Here is a 23974-nt window from a genome sequence, read left to right as displayed (position 1 = left end):
CCCTTCCACGGTGGGGGGGCCGCCGCCGGTCGCACCGGGCCCCGCTCCCGACCGCCCGGCCGGACCGCACAAAGCACGTCGGCGCGGCCCGCCCCAGGTTCCGCGTCCCGGCGGCCCGACCCAAGATGGCCGCCCCCGCCCGGGGCCAGGCCGCGCGGCCCGCAGCGCCCCCAGCGGCGGCGGGCGGGGGCGCAGCCGGCGGGGGCCCGCACGCCCGCGAGCCGAACAGCGGGGCCCGCGGCCGCCAGATCTTATTTCCACTCAGGCACATCCGTGGTTGCCTACGTATCCCTATCGGCCCTGCAGGACCTCCCCGCCTCCGGGGACTTCCGGGATGGCGCTCACACTACCTTGCTGGGGGGGCGGGGCCGGCCCTGCCATTGGCGGGCGTCCCGGAGGTGGGCGGGGCCTGCGGCGCACGGACTGGCAGCAAGCTAGGTTGAGGCGAGGGCTGGCCATGCTCCGCCGGAAGGCGCCTTGTTCTCCGACGCGGTGAGGGGAAGCGCTGGCTGGCAGGGACGCCGCGGGACTGGCTCAGGTAGGGCTCCCGCTCGCGCCGGCTCGTCAGCGCTGCGCCGGGGGCCCCTGCGCGGCCGCGGCGCCCGGGGCGGGCCCCTGGGAGCCCCCGGCCCGCCCGCGCCGGGCTCCGCGCTCCCAGCTCCGCGCTCCCCGCGCCGCCGGGGCGTGAGGGGTTAGGCGCGGGGGGCTGCTCCGGGCCGCCCCCTTCTCTTTGTGAGGGGCCGGGGGGCGCCGGGGCGCCGGGGCCTGTCAGCGCGTCCCGGGCGTGGTGCGCGCTGGCGGCGGCGACGAGACCCCCCGGCCCCCGGGTCACCGCGCTTTGGACCCAGAAGTGGGAGGTCAGGGTAGTTGTGGTGGGTTTTTTGTTTTTTGTTTTTTTTCCGTTTCTTTCTTTCTTTTTTTTTTTTCTCCTTTCTCTCTTGCTTGTTTGTTGGTTTTGTTCTGACGATGGAGGTGGGTCGGAAAGCTCGGGGCGGGCCGGCGCCCGTCGTTGCCGGTTACCGGGTGCGAGCGCCGCGGGGGTGCGTGTGGAGAGGCGGCGGCGACAGGGCCGCTCAGGCCTCGCGTCTCCGTTGACAGGTCCGCAGAGCCCGCGGGGCCTGGCCTGGCGTTATGTAAACTCTCTCCAGGCCGGAGACCCCTCCCCCTGCCTCGGAGCGGATGCTGGACCTTCGTTTACCTGTGTCTAGTGTCGCAGAGAATTTTCCAGCCGTTGCAGCCTCAGCAGCCTCAGCAGCAGCAGCTCTTGCCCTTAAGCGGCCGTCGCGAAGGGAGGAAGGTCTTCCGAGGAGTGCAGGGCAGGTGCATGCATGTCCAGCGGGTCGGCCGTTTCTCCCAGCGACTGAGCGTAGGGAGCTAGGAGTCGGAGACCTGGAGCTCCATGAGGCGTCCTGGCGCAGGGCTCCAGACCCCAGCGCGGCCAGGCTCCCTTGCAACCTCCCCTCACAACCGGCATCCACACACGATCGCTCTCCTCTGTTGCTCTGGGCCTGTCAACTCAGGTAGGGATTCCCTGGCCTGTCCGGTTCGGGACCCTCGAGACGTCGGAGGGCTCTGTCAGTTAATGAGCTACGTCTTCTGCCCCGGAATTTCGTTGGTAGGGCTCACCAAACAGGCTTCCGCACAAATCGTGGTGTTTTGGACTCATCCCACCCCCCTTTAAAACGGGTTCCTAAAGAAAACGTTTTTCTGTGTAAGGAGACCAAGAGGGGCAAGGCATGAGGAAGGCCGCGGGCCAAAGAGAGGGTAGGTGTGTGCGGTGCATCAGGCCCCGGGGAAGGTGTAACACCCGAACAGGGATTCAATGTAATAGCGTGTGGGTACTTGCACAACTCACACCTCCCGCAGGTGTGGTCCGACCTGTGCATCTGGCCTTTTGATTTTGTCCGTTCCCAAATTGACAGAATCCACCTATTTAGACGTGGATAGAAAAGGCTAGAAATGGAAAGCAATCTGAGCTGCTCGTGAATCGCCAGGAAACGTAGATGTATTTTCTGGGATAGCCTCCTCTGCAGCGCCAGCAGATGACTGGGTGGGGAAATCTCGGCTTTGTGCAGGGGTTTGGTTATAAGAGGAAAGAGGCGCCAGCAGATGACTGGGTGGGGAAATCTCGGCTTTGTGCAGGGGTTTGGTTATAAGAGGAAAGAGCTTTGACACTTAACATGAGGGGCTGACGCGTAGGATAGTTGCCCGTAGTCAATGTAGGATGGCGAGGCAAGTCAGTCTTTTTTTTTTTTTTTTTTTTAATTTTTATTTATTTATGATAGTCACACAGAGAGAGAACGAGAGAGAGGCAGAGACACAGGCAGAGGGAGGCAGGCTCCATGCAGCGGGAGCCCGACGTGGGATTCGATCCCGGGTCTCCAGGATCGCACCCTGGGCCAAAGGCAGGCACCAAACCGCTGCGCCACCCAGGGATCCCCAAGTCAGTCTTTAAAAGAGACCGTTGTACCCATCTCTTTTGACGAGGGGGAGTTTTTTTGTTTTTTTTTTTTTTAAGCTAAACTATCACTTAAGATTACTGTGTGGGTGCGGAGAACTAAACTTGTTTACTGAAAGAATGAGATTTGATATTATCATCTGTGGAAGGACCGTAACATTTGTAGAACACGCAGATGATCGTTAATGCTTCCAAGATACTGTTTGTCCACCGCCCTGCAAGAGTCCAGCTGTCTTCTGAGCCTGCATTGACCTGATACCTGGAGGATAAACAATTCAGATACTTTCTGGCCCGGCATCCTTAACCTTAAGGGTCACTCCACTTCTGGACCTGCATTTGGGCAAGTTCCGGATCTGCAGGTCTTTGCATGACCTGCCTTGCACGACTGTGACGGACCTAGTATTTACTGTTTTACCATTAGCAGTCGATTCAATAATACAGTATCATTTCTTATTTTTCTTGGCTTAACTTTTTATATCTTTTCTTCAATTAATTTTTTATTCTTTTTCCTCACAAAGTTGGTGGTCTTCCTTTCATCCTCCTGTTACAATTTTGTTCACTTTTTGTTTTTAATTCACTGATATTGGGGCTTTCTTTGCTTCTAACTGAAGCTTTTTTTTTTTTTTTTAAGATTTTATTTATTTACTCATGAGAGACACGGAGAATGAGGCAGAGATACAAGCAGCCTCCATGCAGGGAGCCCAATGTGGGACTTGATGTGGGGAGTCCAGGATCACGCCCTGGGCCAAAGGCAGATGCTCAACCTGCTGAGCCACCCAGGCATCCCTGTTGAGGCTTTTTAAGAGATGCAAAGAGACCCTAATTTTAATGATATGTTCTTTTGGTATCTGGTACTCAAGTGACAGTTGTATTTTTATGTAACAAAGCTGGTGCATCAACCATTTACTTTTGCCTGAAGGTTTATTTCATCATTTATTACGTTCTAAATTTTATCCTGGATGACCTTTCCCTACCTTAAGTTCTGTTTTGTTTTGTGTGTACAACTGTACAATCAAGTTGTAATTAAGCTTTTTTGTGTGCATTTTCTCACTCTATTTCACATAGCCTTTAAGATTTTCATTGTATTCGTGTGGCAAAATAAGTCTGTCTCTTTGTAGTTACTGTTTTCAATTTAAACTACAAAGTGTGTTAGTCTCTGAGATTCCTCATGAAGCTGTTCTGTAGGTAACATTTCTTTTGCCCTTTTTATTATCCATTGCTTTCTATCCTTCACTAGACTCGGTTGTTTGTCACATGAAGCAAAATGGTCAACTTTAAAATATCTTTTTTTTTAGACTGATAATTCAGTGCCTTTTATTCAGTTTCTTTTAGACTAATTTTAAAATATCTTAATTCTTCAGAATGCAGCGGGAGACTTTTAAAAATAAAGCAATTCATTTCTACTCACCAATGTAGGTCATTACGATATAATAATAATAAAAAAAGTCCAGCAGGCATAAACAGAAAGACTGGCATAGATAATTACTTTATGTTGGTCTTCAGCAGGGACGGATATATTGGAATACATTCCAAGCAGTAGAGTGGTGTAGAGAATCTAGACGATGATCTAACCCCTACAAATTCAGACTAAGTATATTCTCATTAGTTTGATAGGAGTTTCCAGAACGTCAGACTCACTCATAATCTTTTTTTTTTTTTTTAAGATTTAAAGATTTTAAAGATTTATTTATTCATGAGAGACAGAGAGAAAGAGAGAGAGAGGCAGAGATACGGGCAGAGGGAGAAGCAGGCTCCCTGTAGGGAGCCCAGTGTGGAGACTCCAGGACCCCAGGATCATGCCCTAGGCCAAAGACAGAGGCTCAACTGCTGAGCCACCCAGGTGTCCCAAAAACAACCCCAAATTTTAAAGATTACTTATGCTTATGCATAATTATTAGGAAAAGATTGGCTTTATCATTGAAAGAATGGAACATCCCTGGGGCGGGGGGGGGTGGGCACCTTGGTTTCAGCGCAGGTCTTGATCATGGGTGGTGAGATTGAGCCCAGAGTCAGACTCTGTTCAGCAGGGAGTTTTCTTGAGGATTCTCTCCTTCTACCCCTTCCCCCACTGGCTTGGGTGCACTCTCTCTCTCTGAAATTGATTAATTAAAAAAAAAAATAAAAAGAATGAGACATCCCTGAATTATCCCCTCTGTATATTTCCACAGAAATTTATTCTGTATGGCTTCATTTCATTTGGTATCTTAGTGTTTATTTCATTTTTAAAAAGTAATTAAATGACATACTACTGAAATTACTAGGTGGTAATAGGACTGTGTTTTTTTTCTCTCCTGTATGTCAGCAACTTAAATGTAATAGTTACAATCCTTTTGGTAATGTCCCAATATTATCTAGTAATTTGTAATTCTGTAATAACACCTTTTTGTTTTGAGAGTCTGTAATTCTCCTAAAATTATGTCAGTATCTTTCTGAGAAAGGATATGTATTATATAGCTTTTTTTTTTTTTCAATTTTTATTTATTTATGATAGTCACACAGAGAGAGAGCGAGAGAGGCAGAGACATAGGCAGAGGGAGAAGCAGGCTCCATGCACCGGGACCCCAACGTGGGATTCGATCCCGGGTCTCCAGGATCGTGCCCTGGGCCAAAGGCAGGCGCCAAACCACTGCGCCACCCAGGGATCCCAGAAAGGATATGTATTAACTGAATTCTTATTTTCATCCAAGAGGAAGGACATTCAGGAGCTGTAAAATTTTATAGGTTTCTCAGATTGTCTCTCATGGTCATTATAGAAACCTTTGGAATATCCTGTTTTCATTTTTTTTCCACTGCCTACCTACTTTGGGTATACACTATGTCCATAGGAACTATTCCTTTGGGACATATTCAGAGGTACATTGTCCCATTAGTGACATGGGAATTTCATTTTGGTTGGTTCTAGAAGAAACCAGTGATTTCAGTAATTTAGCTGCTTATTTAGAGCCCATATCATAACAATTTCTTTTTTTTCCTTTTTTTTTTTTAACAATTTCTTAATAGAATACAGTTTTCATTTTCTATTACAGAGATCAGATACACAGCAAATATCGATCTAAGTAAACTGAAAGGGAAGATTTTTTTGGATTTTTAAACAAGGGCTACCATGTTTCATGAGTGTGGACCTTTCACTCAGTGTTTTTTTCTTCATTGCTTCCAGTCAGTATTTAGTTTTTTTTTTTTTTTTTTTTCGCCTTGTCTGGGGAGTGGAGAACATTAGTCAGCTCTTTGTTTATTTACACATCAGTTCTCCTATAAAATGTAATGCTTTTGCCTGTTTTTCAGGTATGTCTCCTGTGGAGGGGAGGGTACCTTCTTCATGAGGCTCTAAATGTGTATAGGTAATGGTCACTTCTATCCACAGATCTGGAAGTCATGGGAGTCAAAAGTCTGGGCAGTTGGATCTGGACGTGTGAACTCTCAAGGGGCAGGCTAGTCAGTTGGAGACCTATATGTTCCCACAGCAGGCATCGTGAAGTAAATGGAGTACTATGAGATAGACACTGGCTTCATTCCTACAAACCCCAAAAACATGATTAATTGAATTACCTGGATGTTGCCTTAGACACCAGGGCTGGTTTAAGTCTGTTCCGTGGTTTTAAGGTTAAAGGGCTGTACTGCTTTCTCAGAGTCTTTTCATCTTGCCCAGCAGTCCTGCTATTCTAATTGTGAAACTTTTACATCTATTTCAGTATCCCACCATTCTGCTTAGTAGACCCAGCACAGCCAAGTCTCTAAGGAGTGATTTTGCTTTGAGAGAAACCTTTAATGGTACTCTTTGAAATTATTGGATAGGGAATAATAAACTCCTTTTCATTTGCCTACTATGTGCCAAACATTGTACATTATCTTTTAATCTGCAGAGTAACCCTGAAATGCATGTGATGTTAGCTTCATTTTACAGAAGAGAAAAAAATAAGACTTAGTGAGGTTACATAACTTAGCCAGGAGTGGGATTCTGGTCTGTCCAACTTCAAAAACCACATTCATGACCCAGCCTCCCCCCGTTGAAAAGTTCAGTGCTGACCCCTGTGGAACAACTGTCTCTGACCACACTGTACCAGTAGGCATTCGGTAGCCTGTTAAAGCTGTACCTTTAGCAGCTGAAGAACCTTGGGAATGTAAGATTTATTTTTGTCTTTGTATCTCTGTTAAAAGGAAAAAAAAAGAATAATCGTTTGTTTCCTTTATTTAACTTATTTTGAAGATAAGATTATGTGAAACACTTTAAGCTCTACAGAGGGAATTCACTTGGTCAGTCTTGCAAATAACTATTTTTTAGCCAGTGCAAGTCAGACTAGTCCACTAAATTTAAATTTTCATCAGGCCCATTTCACTGGGGTCATTTTTTGTGCCTGGAACCACCTGTGATAGTAACAGTGCCTTATAATGTTTCTCCTCCCTTCAACACATACTTTTTTTTTTTTTTTTAAGATTTTATTTATTTATTCATGAGAGACACAGAGAGAGAGAAAGGCAGAGACACAGGCAAAGGGAGAAGAAGGCTCCATGTAGGGAGCCTCATATGGGACTCGATCTCGTGACTCCCAAGATCATACCCTGGGCTGAAGGCAGCGCTAAAGCGCCGAGTCACCCGGGCTGCCCCATACACTTTTTTTTAACATAAATGTTGCAATGAAACAATGCCTCATAAATAATTAAGTCTTTATGTTTTTCTGTTAGGCTGAACAAATGTATGCATACCTGGCCCACTTAAAATGTGTTGTGGCAGGGGAGCATAAGGAGGACATCAGGACTTTGTTACTGAAGTTTGTATATATATATTGTTACTTATGCCTGATGCCCACAAGTGGCATCATACAAGGTGCATGTAGTGATCCAGTTAGATATTCCTCAGCTGGAACCCAAAATAATATTTTTACCTTGGTGACCATGTGCCAGCAAAGAATTTTTCTAGCTAACTTGGCCTGAGGGCAGTGATCCTTAAAGATTAGGGTCTTATTTTATGTCTTCATACTTAGGCCAAAACTCTAGAGTTTTACTGGAAAAAAGTCTACAATGAGGCTGACTTGAAAATGAATCCAGGCCCTATTTTTGGGTCATATAGGTATAGGTCATCTGTTTGTTTCTTTTCTTTTCTTTTTTTTTTTTTAAGATTTTATTTATTTATTCATGAGAGACAGAGAGAGAGAGAGGGAGGGAGGGAAGCAGAGACAGAGGCAGAGGGAGAAGCAGGCTCCATGCAGGGAGCCCGACGTGGGACTCGATCCCAGGACCCTGGGATCAGGCCCTGGGCTGAAGGTGACGCTAAACTACTGAGCCACCCAAGGATCCCCATCTGTTTGTTTCTTGCCACAGCTTTAAATTGACCACCACTGAGGGTTTTTTGTGGTCCTAAGCCTAAAGGAGATAACTAAAATTTCATTACTTTCAAAAGTAATCAATCACAGTATAGAAAATAGTTTTTTATGTATATTGCAGATAGCCCAGGTTCTAAAAATTGAAAATTCTTATGATTTTATAATGCCTTTTAAGAATGTTTTCTAGTAGGAAACATGCCTCTGCCCGTTTACTATCTCTGCAGTCTGAGAGAAGCCCTTGCTGTTGCTCAGAAACCTCCCCGTTACCTCTCCACAGCCTCACTCCCACACACCTTTGGCCGGATGTCGAAAATACGCTCCTCCAAGAAAAGTACATTAAATGCCCATTACCACCTGATAAGCAAAGGGAATATTGTAGTGAAATCATACACAGTTTTTGCCTTTGTGGAACATACATTCTAAGGGTGGGGGGGACATCAAACAGTTAAGTATATAAGCAGTTATTTAATCTCTACTACAAAAATGAATTACGGGTTTTACAGGGGAATTTATAATAGTGTAGTAAGGTGATTAAGAGTGTGACTTCTGGGGGCGCCTGGGTGGCTCAGATGGTTAAACATCTGCCTTCGACTCAGGTCAGGATCGGAGGGATCAAGCCCCAAATTAGGCTCCCTGCTCAACAGGAGTCTGCTTCTCCCTCTCCTTCTGCTGTTCCCCTGCTTATGCACGCTTTCTCTCTCTCTGTCAAATAAATAAGTGAAATCTTAAAAAAAAAAAAAAAAAAAAAGTGACTTCTGAAGCCACACTGCTTACATTTGAATCTGGCACCACTTTTCTCTAGCTGTGGGATATTTGGCAAATAACTTAATCTCTAGGTGCCTCAGTTTCCTTATCTGTAAAAAAAAATAATTATTTCAGGCTTAATAGAACTAAATATGTTACTGCATTTTCATTGTTTAGAAGAGTGCTTACCATGTAACGTATACTCAGGAAATTAGGCTGTTTTTTTGTCTGCAACATCAGGGAATGCTTTTCTTTGAAATTATGATGTGGCAAGATATGTAAGTTAAATAGGCAAAATGGAGGGGAACCAGTTACAAGGCACTTGAAATACTTCAGGACAGTGAAGATGGTAAATTGATCCAGAATAGCAGTAGAAACAGAAGTGGATGCATTTTTTAAAAAAATTTTATTTATTCATGAGAGACACAGAGTGAGAGGCAGAGACACAGGCAGAGGGAGAAGCAGGCTCCCCTGCGGGGAGCCCAATGCAGGACTCAGTCCTAGAACCCTGGGATTAAAAAAAAAAAAAAAAAAGAACCCTGGGATTACCGCCTGAGCCCAAGGCAGAGGCTCAACCACTGAGGTCCTCCCCCCCCCCCCCCCCCAGGCATCCCAGCAGTGGATGCTTTTGAGAGATATTTAGAAGGTAAAGGTAGGATTTTAAGATAATGGATATGGGTTGAAAGGAAGAGGTTTTCTGGTCTCTGCAGCTGTGACTGAATAGGAGATGCTGAAGAATGATTACCCTCCTTGTGTGCGTGCACTGGTGGTGGTGGTGATGAAGGAGACCAGAAAGATTACCAAGGAATCAGCCTCCTTGAGGTAATAAGTCTGTTGTACAGAGGGGTGCCCAGGTGGCTCAGTCAGTTAAGCATCAGACTCTTGATTCCACCGCAGGTCATGGTCTCAAGGTCATGAGATCAAGTCCTGAGCCTGAGCCCTGAGTCAGGCTCTGTGCTCAGTGCTGAGTCCCCTTGAGATTCTCACTCTTCTTCTCTCTTGGCTCCTCCCCCAACTTGCAAGAAAACGTTTGCTCTCTTTCTCTCTCAAATAAATAAATACATCTTCTTCTTCTTCTTCTTCTTCTTCTTTTTTTTTTTTAATAAGCCTGTTATAGGGAGAGTTGGACAAGTGGGTCAGCCACGGAGACTAGAGACACTCACTACCAAGAAAAGCCATTGAGTAAGCAAGTAGATGTAAAGGTCTGGAGTTCAGGGCTGACTTCTTGCTGTGAGATATAAATATGTAGATAATTTGTTGAAAGAAATAATAATAGTTGAGGCCATGTATGTAAATTAGACATTCTTGAAAAAAAAGTATAGAATGTGAAAATTAAAGAGGGCCTAGAATCAAACCTTCGTGAACTTCAACAATTAAAGGCTGGTAGAGGAGAAGGGTAGCAAAGCAGAAGTGGCCAGAGATGGAGAAGGAAAACCAGAAAAGTCATCCTGATGTCCTGAAAGCAGTCCCAAAAAAGTGAGTGGGAGTGGTTTTTCTAAAATCTTTGTGACCCTTCTTTGGGTCTCTTACCATTCAAGGTTGCATACTAGGGACCTAGAACATCTAAGTCATATAGCAGGTTTAGGCTGACTGAACCCAGTTAGTTGAACATAATGTTCAAACTTCAGAATCTAAAGTGTAGTTATTCTTGTTTGCCTTAGATTTAATATAGAGGAAGAGAGCCTGAGTGCACATTCAAGTACATAGATATTAGCCTGCTGAAATTAACAAATTATTTTAGAGGCCATTAATCTGAGTGGTGATCCCTTCTCAAGCTGACTAGCATCTTGTAGGTAGATGGAGACAATGGCGAAACCAAATTGTTTTCCCAACAATCTATCCAGCAACATTTGTTGAGTATCTCCTAGGACATAGTGTTTATATGCCAAATACTGTGTTAATGGTTTCATTAATCTTCATTAATGGCCCTGTAACTTGATTCCCCTTTGTACAGAAGAATGCAAATGCACTAGACTCAGAAAGGTTAATTTACTTGGTGGGACAGAAATTTGAACCCCCTCTGACTTCAAAGCTCATTATACCTTCCTGTACAAGTATAACTAAAATATAAAGTAAAAGATACTTCCCCTAAAAGAGTACTTAACAAAATGCCATGAAAGCTCAAAAGAAACTACTTTGGGCTTGACGAGGAAGTAGAGTAGGGGCTCCTGGGTGGCTCAGTGGTTGAGCCTTTGGCTCAGGGCGTGATCCCCTGGTCCTGGGGTCAGGTCCTGCCTGCATCGGGCCCCCTGCAGGGAACCTGCTTCTCCCTCTGCCTGTGTCTCTGTCCCTCTCTCTGTGTCTCTCATGAATAAATAAATAAAAATCTTAAAAAAAAAAAAGTAGAGATTAGAAAGCTTTCAATTACTACATCCAGTGGACATTTTAAATTATATTATACTGTTAGACACTTTTGCTTTTCAATATAATCAGTCAGTCTTTCCCCCCTGCAATGCTCTCCTCTGTGACATTGCACTGCTTGCTTCTCTAGCTTTTCCTTTTCTACCTACTTATGTAGGTAGGTTTTGGGTTTTTTTGACTTGTTAAAGTTTTTTAGTTAGCTAGCATACAGTGTAATATTAGTCTCAGGTGTACAATATAGTGATTCAACACTTCTATACGATACCTAGTGCTTATCGCTGCAAGTATACTTCTTAATCCCCATCATCTATTTTACACCCTCTGCTTCCCCCCCTCCCTCCCCACCCCCCCGCCTTTAGATAGGCTCCATGCCCAACTTGGGGCTTGAACTCACAACCCCAAGATCAAGAGTTGCTTGCTCTACCAACTGAGCCAGCCAGGTGCCCCTCTTATTCTGATTCTTCAATCCTTTTTGTTTTATTTATTTATTTATTTACTTGCTTACTTACTTATTTATGATAGTCACAGAGAGAGAGAGAGAGAGAGGCAGAGACACAGGCAGAGGGAGAAGCAGGCTCCATGCAGGGAGCCCGATGTGGGACTCGATCCCGGGTCTCCAGGATCACGCCCTGGGCCAAAGGCAGGCGCTAAACTGCTGCGCCACCCAGGGATCCCCTTCAATCCTTTTTGTTTTTTTGTTTTATCAAAGTAATCTCTACTCCCAATGTGGGGCTTGAACTCATGACCCTGAGATCAAGAATTGCTTGCTCTGGGGTGCCTGGGGTGGTTCACTCAGTTAAGCATCAGACTCTTGATTTCCGTTCAGGTCATGATCTCAGGGTCTTGAGATTGAGCCCCACCTCAGGCCCTGCGCAGGGTGTGGGGCCTGCTTGATTCTTTCTCTCCTTCCACCCCTCAAAGAGCTGCACACTCTCCCAACTGAATCAGCCAGGTACCCCTGATTCTTAAATCCTGATGTTCTCCTGAGTTCCTCCTTAACTTTCTCACTCTACATCAGAAATCTCAACACTTGGGTTTCCAGCTAAGTGTTTTGTTTAGCCTGCAGAGTGTTCAAAAAAAATTTTTTTTAATTAGTTGTCTACATTTAAAACCTAGATTTACATAAAACTCTATTTCTGGCATTTGAAAAATCTGAAGTTCTTGCTCAACCTTGGATGTGCATTTCCATATGGCAACACTAAACTAGAGCTGACTAGCAGCTACTCTCTTTGTAATGGTCATGGATTCTTCAATCCTTCACAGACCCCAACATTTTCAGTTGACTCCCCAATAGTATTGGTGCAGCTTTTTGTATACTTGATCTGTTCTGTGAACTCCCAGGGTAATCTCCGTTGTTAAAACTGAGAATTCTATATGTATCATCAAGCCAATTTTTAGATTAATACATCCAGTCAACTATCAAATATCACTACTTAACTTGCTTTGGGCAACTCAGACTCAGCATAGCTGAACTCATCTTTCTCTCTAAACTCTGGGTTTTAGGCATTTTTATCCCCTAAGTGTTACTTTGCTGTGTCCCTTCCTTCTTTTTTTTTTTTTTTTAAAGATTTTATCCATTCATGAGAGGCAGTCAGAGACATAGGCAGAGGGAGAAGCAGGTTCCATGCAGGGAGCCTGATGTGGGATTCGATCCGGGGACCATCGGATCACTCCCTGAACTGAAGGCAGATGCTCAACCGTTGAGCCACCCAGGTGTCCCTGTCCCTTCCTTATCATTACCTTTTGACCCACATTGCCATGATTCAGGCACTAATTGCCTTGTTAGGGTTCTTGGTTACAAACAACAGAAATCATCTTTTGGCTAACTTAAGCAGAAAGGGGATTTATTGGAAAGATACTGTGTGGCTCACAAAATCAATACAAATGCTAGACAATCTGGATTAGAAAATGATCTGAAACAAAGAGTTTAGAGACAGAGAACACATCCCAGGTCATACTACTGAGTAGTCTACTTAGGATGCTGTAGTAGAACTCTAATGTCTGCCACTGCTGAGTATTGTTGGTTGGTTCTGGGTGTTTGCATTACCTGTGCAGTCACATTTCTTTGAAGGACTGTCCACTCTAACTACTTTAGATCATGCGTGTACTTTGTCTTTGCCAGGAAGAGGAGGTGGAACCGCTCCCTCCAGGCCCTGCTCTTGATTTCCCATCTCCTACATCTCCATCTCCTTTAGTGGGAGGTGAGATCCAGCCTTCCATTGAGACTTCTCCCTTAAGCTGTTTCCCCAATATAGGAAAGAGGCTATGGTTGCTGAGAAAAAAAAAAATCAAATTTCTATTATATAGCTCTTTTCTGGATTACCACAGTAGCCTCCTAACTGCTTCTATGTCCTCTGACCCTTCATTTCCCAGAAGTATTCTCCACTCAATAGCCAGACTTAGCTAACCAAAACACAGTTCTAATCATGTCATTATGTTTCAGTGGCTCCTAATCCACCTATCAGAAAATGCTTTAGCATGGTACTCAAGGCCTTCTTTGAACGACCTGGCCCTTCACTTATCCTTTCAATCTTATCTTAATTTCTTCTTGTGATTTACACTTTGGCAAGACTCAACAGCAGAGTTCCTTAGAGTTTCCTCTTCGTGTCTCATGCTGCTTGCTATTGCTGTGCTTTGACTTTCTTCTTATTCCTGCTGCCTGAAAACTCCTTTCTTGTAGGCCACTTTACCTTCCTTAGTTAACTCCTCTCATCTTTTAAGAAGTGACATCACACTTACCACCTTGTATTATAATTGTTTACATTTGTTATTATTTTCATAGTCCGTATTTTCCAAACTCATCATATACATATATATATATATATATATATATATATATATATATATATATATGGTAGAGATTATGTCTTATTCACTTTTGGTTCTTGAATATTTCCACATTAGTTAGTGTATTATATGCTCAGCAAAATGAAGAGGCAGTTGATGTTGATCTTAGGGGATAAGATTTTCATGAGGCAAAAAATGAAGTAAGGATGGAGTGTAGTTTGAAGACAGTAACATTAGCTAGGCTATGAGAAAAATTGAGACAATAGGAAGTTGGGGTGGTTTTTCTTTGTTTTTTGGCTAGCATAGAAGTGTTTATGTAGAAGGATAATGGTAAATAAGTCTGGAAAGGCAAGGTGTAGTCTTAAGATTTGTATCTTAAGTAACAGGGAACTTTTGAAAGGTTTTAAGGAGGAAACTGATTTGACCTCAGTGTGTTTTAGGAAGTTAATCTGGTAGCACATGGATTTATAGGGGAAGGAATCAGTTTTGAGGGTTGTTTTTTTTTTCACAAGCAACTGCATAAATAAAGAGGTGGCAGCAGAAATAAGAGAGTCAGAAATACAAAACCTAACTTTCCTTTTAATTTCATAGTTGAATTATTCATCTCTCTAAGCCTCAGTTTTTTCTCATCTGTACAAGAGGGTTGACTTGATATAATTGTCAAAGTCCTTGCCAACTCCGGGATCTGTCTGTGACATCTCAGGATAGTCCATGGGATTTGGCAAATGATTGTGGATGGTGGATTCAGGAGGAGGTTTTGGAGATGTCTTTGAATTTTTGAGTCTGAGTGAATGGGAATTTAAAGGAGTGGTATTGGTGTTCCTAACAATAGTGATAATGCTAGCTAGAATCTTAAAAAATAGGAAAGCTAAGGCCAAGTTGACCTTCCTCAGTTGTGTCCTAGAGTATAGAAAACAGGATTTCAGTGTTGAAGCTAGTTACATTTCAGGGGAAACTAGTGGTAAGCAGCTGATTTTAGCAGTCGTTTACTTTGATGGATTTAAGATTGGGTACCATCATTTGGGGGTTGACTGGTTTCATTGGGAATTAGAGTGGTCTCAAGTGGCACTGCAAAGTGGATACTGGCTAATATGTCAGACAGGCTGAGTTTCAAGAGAAGTGATGTGATGAGGGTCAGAGATCAGGTTTAGGGGTGAGGAGTGGATGTGTGTTTTGGAGGGGAGGGGTCTGGGAATTGCCAGAGGGCACCTGGAATTACTTTCTAGAAAGTGATACTGCTGCCCAGAGGTTGGAATATTGAGACTACAAACCAGCATTATGGTTGTGGCAGAAAGTGCTTATCTGTTAAGAGTAAACCATGTAAGCAACTAAGTTGACCCACTCCCATGAGGGAGGGAGGATTTGTCCCTTCTTAATGAGGAGTGGGATCCGGTATAGTTACTACAGGAGAGGGATAGACCGGGCTGTAGAAGGTAGGGGTTTACTGGAGGCGGAGTTGGCAGTGTGGAACCGTCCCTCCCGGTTTACACGCTCTGGTGTGCAGAGTACAGTGTAGGTGGTGGGGAATTTAATCCCCAGGACTACTTTGCCGCAGCAGGAGGCTGTGCCTCTGGCCAGGCCCCTTTTTTCCAAGCAAGCTGCAGGCTTCGCCTGGGCCCTAGAAACCGGATAGGCCTCTCCGTGCGCTCTCAACCAAGCCCACGGCGGCGGGGGAGGGGAAGCCTTCCGTGGTCCCGCCCTCTGCGCTGTGCCGCGTTCCTGCCCCTGTGCTGAGTGGCAGCGGGCTGCCGCCAATGGGCGTGCGGGGCGGGCGGGAGCATCAAGTTAGGCTGCGCAGGAGGAGGGGGGAACTGGTGCTGGAGAGACAGCGAGAGGGGCGAACCGGCCCCCCACGGCCGCTGCAGGTAAAGGCACCTCTCTTGGCTCGCCTGGGCGAGGCACCGCTCCTTTTCTCCTTCGGGTCTTCGTCGGGCCTTCCGGCCTGTGGCTTCCGCCCTCACACTGCTCCCACCCGGGCATCCACACCCCCCCTCCCCCCGCATCTTCCCGTCTTGGCCATCCCCACCCAGGAGGGCACCCCGCTTGCTCCCTCCGTCAAGTGCATGTACCTCATTGCCGTTTGGGGGGCGCCAGTTGCCTGAAGCGCCGCCCCTCTGCTGTATGGGCCTTCCTGGCACCAACCCCGGCAGTGTGAGCAGGTAATGGACCCGGGTCCCCGCCACCGACGCTCCCACCCCCACCCCCACCCCCACCCCCACCCCCAGTAGCGTCTCCCTCTCAGTCAACCCCTCACTTCCTTACCTTGCCCCTTCTGGTCTTTCATGTGAGGACATAATTTCTGTAGTTTCCCTTCTGCCCCCTAAACATACGTACATGCTTTTAGCTTTGTTAGTTGCTTATTTTACTTTCCTGTTTATTCAGAAAGGCTCACTTTACCAGCCATGTTTGCCCCCAGATGTCCGTACCCCTGATGGAGGCGTGAGTGCTTTCTCCTTCAGTAACTGGGGAAACAGAAACAGTAGCCACACACTTGGCAGTGAGAATGGTGAAGATAGAGAAAATGGCCTAGGATCTTGATCTTGAGGAAATCTCTTGAGGGGCTCCTAGTTAATAGCTCTATTTCTTACGGTCTGTGTCCTTCCATCCTGATCTTTTGCTGACCCTAAATTGTGATTATATTCACCTTGGCTGCTTACTTCCCATTTCTTTATAAGATTCGGGACTCTTTGGGTCTTAGGAATGTCTCTCCATGGCACATTGTTTAAATTCCTTTTTTTAAAAATTATGTTGGTGATTTTCATTTTAGGCCTTCTGTTATTTTATTTTCAAGGGATTTCTCATTTAGATTAAACAGCTTCTACCCATCTTGTGTTTCAATAACATGTGTTTATGTCTGTCTTCAGCTGATCCTCTTGAAAGGATACAGTTTCCAATAACAAGATTTATACTTTGAAGTACAATAGTTTGTTCTTTTTTGAATCTTTGAGCAGTTAGAGGTTAAGTGGGCATGGGTAGTACTTTTCAGAAGTGCATATTACCAAATGAGTCAGTATTTGTCAATATGGCATTAGTTCATTGTCTTTTAAGAGGATGAGCAGTACAGAGAAGTCTGGAAAATGGATGTCTATAGTTCAGTTTATATAATTGCATCTTTTGGACAGCTGGACTAATCTCAGTGTTTCTTGTCCATCATAAACAATAAACTATAATAAACTCCCTTTAGAGAAGCCGTAAGAAATCTTACCATACGAGGTGTCGATAACCCTTCCTTCCAATCTAGGCATGCTTCTCCACTCCCCACCCCCACTTGTATTTTGCAGATCCTCACTGGCGAGGAAGATTTTGTTTAGTTTTATTGAATATAAATAACCTAAACAATGAGGTGTGTCTTCCTTTTCCATTTGATAGATGTGGAATTTTGACACTGAGTATGTACTTTCAAACTACACATACCTTTCATCCCCCAGTTGAGAATCACTACTCTGTTGAAAGGTATGGGAACATTACAATGAAAAGTATAGAGTAGCATGAAAACAAAGTCCTTTATGATCATACAAGTTGTTGTTGAAATGGGCAAAATAAAGGAGACTGGTAAAATAAAAACCAGGAGAGTTGGGATACTATAGATTGCTTTTTTTTTTTTTTAAAGGAAGTATATCAAAGGTGGTAAATCTGCAGAAGAATACGGAGTAGTTTCCTCTTTAAAAGAAGGTGAGATGAAAGGCTGTTATATAAAGTATTTGTTTAGCATTAACTGGTTTGTTACATGGACATTATGGATTGGTGGCCTTGGATTCCAACCTTAACTGGCTTGTATGGTTCATCTTTCCACAGCTCCCAACCCTCCAGGTTTCTGTCATTAGTTTTAAATTATAGAAAATGATTAAGTGCAGTCATCAAACTGTCTTTCCTTTTGAGCATATACTTGTGTTTCTCTTTGGGGCACTGGTGGACTATGACTGGCTTTTCATTCTCAATATGAAAAGTCTTGGTATGACTTCTTTAGGTAGTTTTACTGAGGGATCTCTAGGTGCTTCGTGTATTTGAAAGCTTAACGTTTATTCATTTATTAACATTTTATTTACTTGAAAGAGAGCATTATGGGGTTGGGGTTGGGGTTGAGGTAGGGAGAGTGGAGGGAGGGACAGAGGGATAGAGAAAAACAGACTTCCCTCTGAGCAGGGAGCCAGACAGGACACGGGGCTTTATCCCAGGACCCTGAGATCATGACCTGAGCTGAAGGCAGACACGTAACTGAGCCACCAGGCATCCCTTCAACATCTATTTAGTGTTGCTACCAGGATTTGAACCATAGAAAGATAATTCATGGGATAGATGAAGTTGGTAGAATAGGCCAGTTGTTGATATAGCCAGGATGACCCACAAAGTAAGAATAGAAGTAGGGGTAAAGAAAGAGGTGTATGATGGGAGGTTTCATCTTTTGAGAGTCAAGGGCAACTTAAACATGGCAGTTAGAGAATAATCAGGCAACTAGGATTAATGAATATGTACGGGATGAATTAGGTCAGTAGAGGTGAGTTGATGCGAGGGGACTGAGAAGTGGTGAAACTTGGTGGTGTGGCATTAAGTCACTGGTGATGTTTTTAAATTATCAGGCCCAGCAGCACCGGGGTGGCTCAGTGGTTGAATGTCTGCCTTTGGCTTGGGTTGTGACCCCGAGGTCCTGGGATCGAGTCCCGCATAGGGCTCCCCGCAGGGTACCTGCTTTTCCCTCTGCCTGTGTCTCTGCTTCTCTCTGTAAAATAAACAAACAAACAAACAAATCCAGACTGAACCGAGGAAGTAGAAATTTGGCCCAAAAATTGGGAAGGGAGTTAAATGATTGATTTACTTTTGAAAACTAATACTTGAATTGTATAGGAGTAAGTAAATATTTCAGAAACTGTTAACGTTGTTTTTTCCATGAAAAATGTGAGGTGAGATTTCTCTCTGATACCAGGCTGCTATGGAGGAAAAGAATAAGTAGAAAGGACAAAATCTCCCATAGAAGAAGAAGCAGGTTATAAACTATTATCAGCATAAATTTCTAGTTAATGGAAACTTTTTATTGTAGTTTTTTTTTTATTTTTAAGATTTTATTTACTTGTTTGAGAAAGCACCCACACACATGAGAGAGAGCGAGAGGAAGAGAGAGAGAGAGAGAGAATGTGCACACCAGCAGTGGGGGGAGTGTAGAGGAAGAGGGAGAAGCAGGCTCTCCAATGAGCAGGGAGCCTGATGCAGGGGCTCTATCCCAGGATCCTGAGATCATGACCTGAGCTGAAGACAGCTGCTTAACCAACCGAGCCACCCAGGTGCCCTTATTGTGGTTTTTCTATGACACCTAATTGGATATTTAGTATAACTTATGTGGCAGTGAATAGCTGAAAGATATACTAGGTAGCCAAATAGGGCATAGCTAGAAAAAGCTGATGGTAGTGTTGAAGAAATTCATAAAATTATTGAGTAGATTTTTGTTAAATCAAGAAGTACATATAATTTTTCTCATTGTCATTTGGAGCAACTTTGGGGCAAGTATTAGATCGGAGAGGCTGGAATGAACCGGTGGAATAGTTTAGCCAGAAACGGGAAGCCATATGGATCCTGGGGGAGGTATGAAGGGTATACAATTTCTGAAGCAAGGAAGGTCTTGTTTAACATTGGTGGAGATGCTATGTGTACTTTGTAATTTTGTTGTGCCATCTACTGATCAGTCTGTTCTCTTTATATCTGAGTTTCTGGGCTATTTACCCACATTTAATTGTTTCATAAGGATAACTGGAATAAGTTGAAGAAGGGTAAAAGTACTTGGTGGGTTGTATGGAAAAGTCTTCAGTGAAGTCTGTATGTACTCTGTCACCGGCAGATTTCTTCTCTGATGTCTTCTAAAAGTTAAGAGAAAAGGTCTTGTCAAGCTAGGCTTTCCTGAATTGTCAAGTACTGACATCGTCTACAAAGAACAGGCACTGTTCATATTTTCATATAGTTTAGTTGTATGGTGGTGTACTTATAATTCCTTGCTTTAGTTTTTTCTTTTTCCAACATTTTCATAACTTAAATCCTCAAATGTGGATTTTAGTAAACATGCTTTCCGTTATCTGTAGGATAATTTTTCAAGATGGGAAACTACTGTCTCATCTTAAAATCGGGGAATGCCATTTGGGTTTTGTTTTGTTTTGTTTTTTAAGATTATTTATTTATTTATTTATTTATTTATTTATTTATTTATTTATTTAAGAGAGAGAGACAGCAAGAGAGAGCATGAGTGGGGAAGAGAGGGAGAAGCAGGCTCCTGCTGAGCAGGGAGCCCCATGTGGGACTCAATCACTACCCGAGCCAAAGGCAGACGCTTAACCAACTGAGCCACCCAGGAGCCTGCATTTAGTTTTTATGAGGACTGAATGGTTCATCCCATATACTGCAAGCAAATATATTAACTCATTAAGTATTTTTTTGAGTAGCTGCTGTGTACGTAATATCCTCTTGGTTCTTTAGGGATCCACAGATAAACAAGAGATGGTTCCTACCATCCAGGAACTTTTTGTCTCTTAGGAAAAGAGCAGCTGGGCCACCGTGGAGGGTTGTGCAGGGTGTGCATTGCCCATACTCATTATTATCATCATCAATAATATGTTTAGTATGACAATTTTCCAGCAGATGGCAGACAAGCATCTTAAGGAGCAGGCCGCATTGTATGATTTGCACAAAGGAACCATTTGGGCCTTCAGAGAATATGGACAAGAGACTGGTCATTTTAGTAAAATATTAAGTATGGTCTAAGTGCTTTAAATAAGGCAGAGACAACACTGAGTACTTAAGGAGGGTGATAGGACCAGTCATCACAAATTGCTTTGCTGTTAAAGGGGCAGAGGTTCAGGGCTCACCTTTTGGAACAGAAGGAAGACCTTTGAAAGGGTGGGAAACATTTCAGCTGGGAGAGCTGCTTGGGAGGGGGGAGGGTGTGTTCTAGGCTGAAGCTACAGCATAATAGGCAAAGTCATGCAGATAGGAATCACATTAGGGGCACCATGTGGTCTGGTTGGCCTGGAATGTAGGGTATATATAGGAAGCGGTGACAGAGAAAGTTGGGAATATAAGTGGAACTAAAATGTACAGTTGTTTGAACTTCTTGCAAAGGAAGTTTTTGATCTTAAATACGAGAAAGGGGGAGGGGACTTCACAGAAATAGTATGTATAGATTGATATGTTAGCTAGAATAACGTTTAGGAAACTTCCTGGGTAAAGGTACACAGTAAGTATAGCGAGATTGTACTGCAGGGAAAAGTGGTTATTTTTGCCAGTAGTGAGTAAAAGCATCTAAAATACAAGGGAAATTTATGGACTGCAGTATGTTCAGAAAGCTTTATCTCCAGTTATTGTAATGCTACTGGAATGTTAAGTTCTGTGAGCTTAACCTGAAGTAGAAGGTGAGTGAATGTTAAACTCCCTGATTTCTGCCTAAGAATGATAATGGTAAAAAGAAACGGACAGGGATGACTGAGAGATCTTGACAGACAGAAACTTCAGAGTGTGTAGGTGTAAGAGTCCAAAAAGGGGTTTGGTTTATTTCTTTTATAGTTTTAGTTTGAAGCAAAAATGTGCGTGTGCTTTCTGCTCTGTCTCTGTCCTCGGATTACCTCACATTTCCGTCTTCTCGTTATTTTGATGCCAGTTGATATTAAGGGTAGTACCTAAGGAGAAGTTTTCCTTGAGGTCACCAACTTTGCTTATTTTTCATTTGTCTTCTCACAACAGGAGTTTCACCATCTTCCTCTGAAGACCTAGCCATCTTGCTCCATGAAGGTCAGGACAATCTGACATGCACTTGTTTCTTGCCTCTTTACCTGAAGAGTAGTCCTCTTCCATTGTGTACATTTTTTTCTTAATAGGGGAGGGGAGGGGAGAGCCAGTACCCCCCCTCCCCTTCCCTCCTTAGACCTTGGGGAAGTACCCTCCATTGCTTTCCCAAGATGGCAGACCCCATCATGGATCTGTTTGATGACCCAAATTTATTTGGCCTGGACTCTCTGACTGATGACAGCTTCAACCAGGTCACACAAGACCCCATTGAGGAAGCCCTTGGACTGCCAAGCTCTCTGGACTCCTTGGATCAGATGAACCAGGATGGTGGAGGTGGTGATGTGGGGAATTCATCAGCAAGTGACCTGGTCCCCCCACCAGACGAGACAGCCCCCACAGAACTTCCCAAAGAATCAACAGCTCCAGCTCCAGAATCTTTAACTTTGCATGATTATACCACTCAGCCCGTCAGCCAGGAGCAGCCAGCCCAACCTGTCTTACAGACACCGACGCCAACATCAGGACTTTTGCAGGTCTCCAAGAGCCAGGAGATCCTGAGCCAAGGGAATCCTTTCATGGGTGTCTCTGCCACAGCTGTCTCCTCCAGTAGTGCTGGAGGGCAACCACCTCAGTCAGCCCCTAAGATCGTTATCCTTAAGGCCCCACCAAGCTCCTCAGTCACTGGTGCCCATGTGGCACAAATTCAGGCCCAAGGTATCACCAGCACAGCTCAGCCCCTAGTGGCTGGCACAGCCAATGGTGGAAAAGTTACTTTTACCAAAGTGCTAACCGGCACTCCCCTTCGACCAGGTGTTTCCATTGTCTCTGGTAATACAGTGTTGGCCGCCAAGGTCCCTGGGAACCAGGCTACTGTTCAGCGCATTGTCCAGCCCAGCCGACCAGTAAAGCAGCTGGTCCTACAGCCAGTTAAGGGTTCAGCTCCTGCTGGAAACCCTGGGGCCACAGGGCCCCCACTGAAGCCTGCAGTTACACTGACCTCTACACCTACCCAGGTGACTTGAGTGAAAGGGGGAGGTGAATTTTGGTTTAGTAGAGGGCCCAGCAACTCTGTGAGAAGAGAGCACGAGACCTATCTCTAGGAATCCTGTTTAAATTCTACCTTTGCTTTAAAAAATCAGTTAGTGTTGACAGCCACATGCTTACTACTTACTAGGTGGAAGCAGTTAATGTTGACATTTTTTGAGCTCTTACTGTATGTTTACACTGTGCCTAGCTGGTGGTGAACAAGACAGACACAGTCCCTGTCCTTACAGAGCTCATGGTCTGCCAAGAAGGCAGACATTAAACGAATTCACAATACTGTATGATACAAAGTTTTATGAGAAATACTGGATGCTATGGGAACAAAGAGTCATTATTTATTTATATTTGCAAGACTTACAGAAGCTATGTGTATGTTTTCCCTGTTCTTATTACTGAGACTGTCCTCCTCTATCCACTGAAAAGTCTAGTTTCTATTGTAAGAAAACGGAGGTCCTAGCCTCTGATTAAAGGGCCAAAAGAGTTTGCAAGGCCTTGGGTGGTATTAAAAGTAAGTAGGACCAGTGGAAAGAAGCTATGAGGAGGTGGATTATAAAGACTTTTGTTCTAATAGACTGCCAGGAAATGGAATGACTACCTTAGAAGATAGCCTTGCATCAGGAGTTTGTCAAAATAGGCCTGATACTCATTGGGCAGAGGTGTTCCAGAGAAGACTCAATCAGGACAGATAGGACGATGAACAAAATAAATTGTACTATGTCTTTTGACCCTCAATTTTTATGGTTCTAGGATGAGGAAAACTGGCGCAAATATTTAAGAGTATACCATTCTTTAATGTTGTACCTCTCTTGCAATTTCCTTTCTTCACTCTAGGGTGAATCGAAACGCATCACCCTGGTCCTCCAGCAGCCACAGTCTGGAGGTCCCCAAGGACACCGGCATGTCGTACTAGGGAGTCTACCAGGCAAGATAGTGTTACAGGGCAACCAGCTGGCAGCCCTGACTCAAGCCAAGAATGCTCAGGGGCAGCCTGCCAAAGTAGTAACTATCCAGCTGCAGGTGCAACAGCCACAGCAGAAGATCCAGATTGTACCACAGCCGCCAGCATCGCAGCCGCAGCCGCCACCACCACCCTCAACCCAACCAGTGACTCTCTCCTCTGTGCAGCAAGCTCAGATAATGGGACCAGGACAAAGCCCAGGACAAAGACTTTCGGTACCACTCAAGGTGGTGCTGCAGCCACAGGTGAGACTTCTACAGGTAGCAAGGAGGATAGACCCCTGGGCCCTCTGCTGTCACCCTTAGCAACCACTCATTGTTGAATGTGGGGTCACTGGAGTCATGCCTCTGAACTGAAATACAGGCTTTTACTTCTTTTACCCATGGAAACTTTGTATTAATTATATGAAAAGTTTTGAGGGTTATTGTTAGCTTTAGGATAAGAGATGATTGATGATTTATCTGGTTTGTCTTTGGGCTGTTTCATTTACATTCTGTTCCTAATATAGTTGTGGAGTAAAAATGATTGGCAATATTCTTTCAT

General features: G+C 44.3%; 1 protein-coding gene across 23 annotated transcripts in view; it reads left to right on the top strand.

Annotated features, from left to right (window-relative positions):
• Nucleotides 1–400: 400 nt before the first annotated feature.
• Nucleotides 401–23974, top strand: part of CHD8 (chromodomain helicase DNA binding protein 8) — a 61310-nt gene continuing 37736 nt past the window's right edge. For 3 of the 23 annotated variants that reach the window (XM_072724388.1, XM_072724386.1, XM_072724376.1), the window contains exons 1-3: nt 405–538; nt 21385–22442; nt 23305–23676. In XM_072724388.1, the coding sequence (XP_072580489.1) occupies nt 21600–22442; nt 23305–23676 (1215 nt within the window). In that variant the 5' untranslated portion in view covers nt 405–538; nt 21385–21599. Of the gene's footprint in view, nt 539–1098; nt 1521–15423; nt 15828–17278; nt 17341–21384; nt 22443–23304; nt 23677–23974 lie in introns of those variants that run through there. The other 20 variants (XM_072724394.1, XM_072724398.1, XM_072724390.1 and 17 more) reach the window with 15 other exon arrangements.

The sequence above is a fragment of the Vulpes vulpes genome, chromosome 10, assembly GCF_048418805.1.
Source record: "Vulpes vulpes isolate BD-2025 chromosome 10, VulVul3, whole genome shotgun sequence".
NCBI classification, from domain to species: domain Eukaryota; kingdom Metazoa; phylum Chordata; class Mammalia; order Carnivora; family Canidae; genus Vulpes; species Vulpes vulpes.
This window is presented reverse-complemented; position numbering and strand designations above follow the sequence as displayed.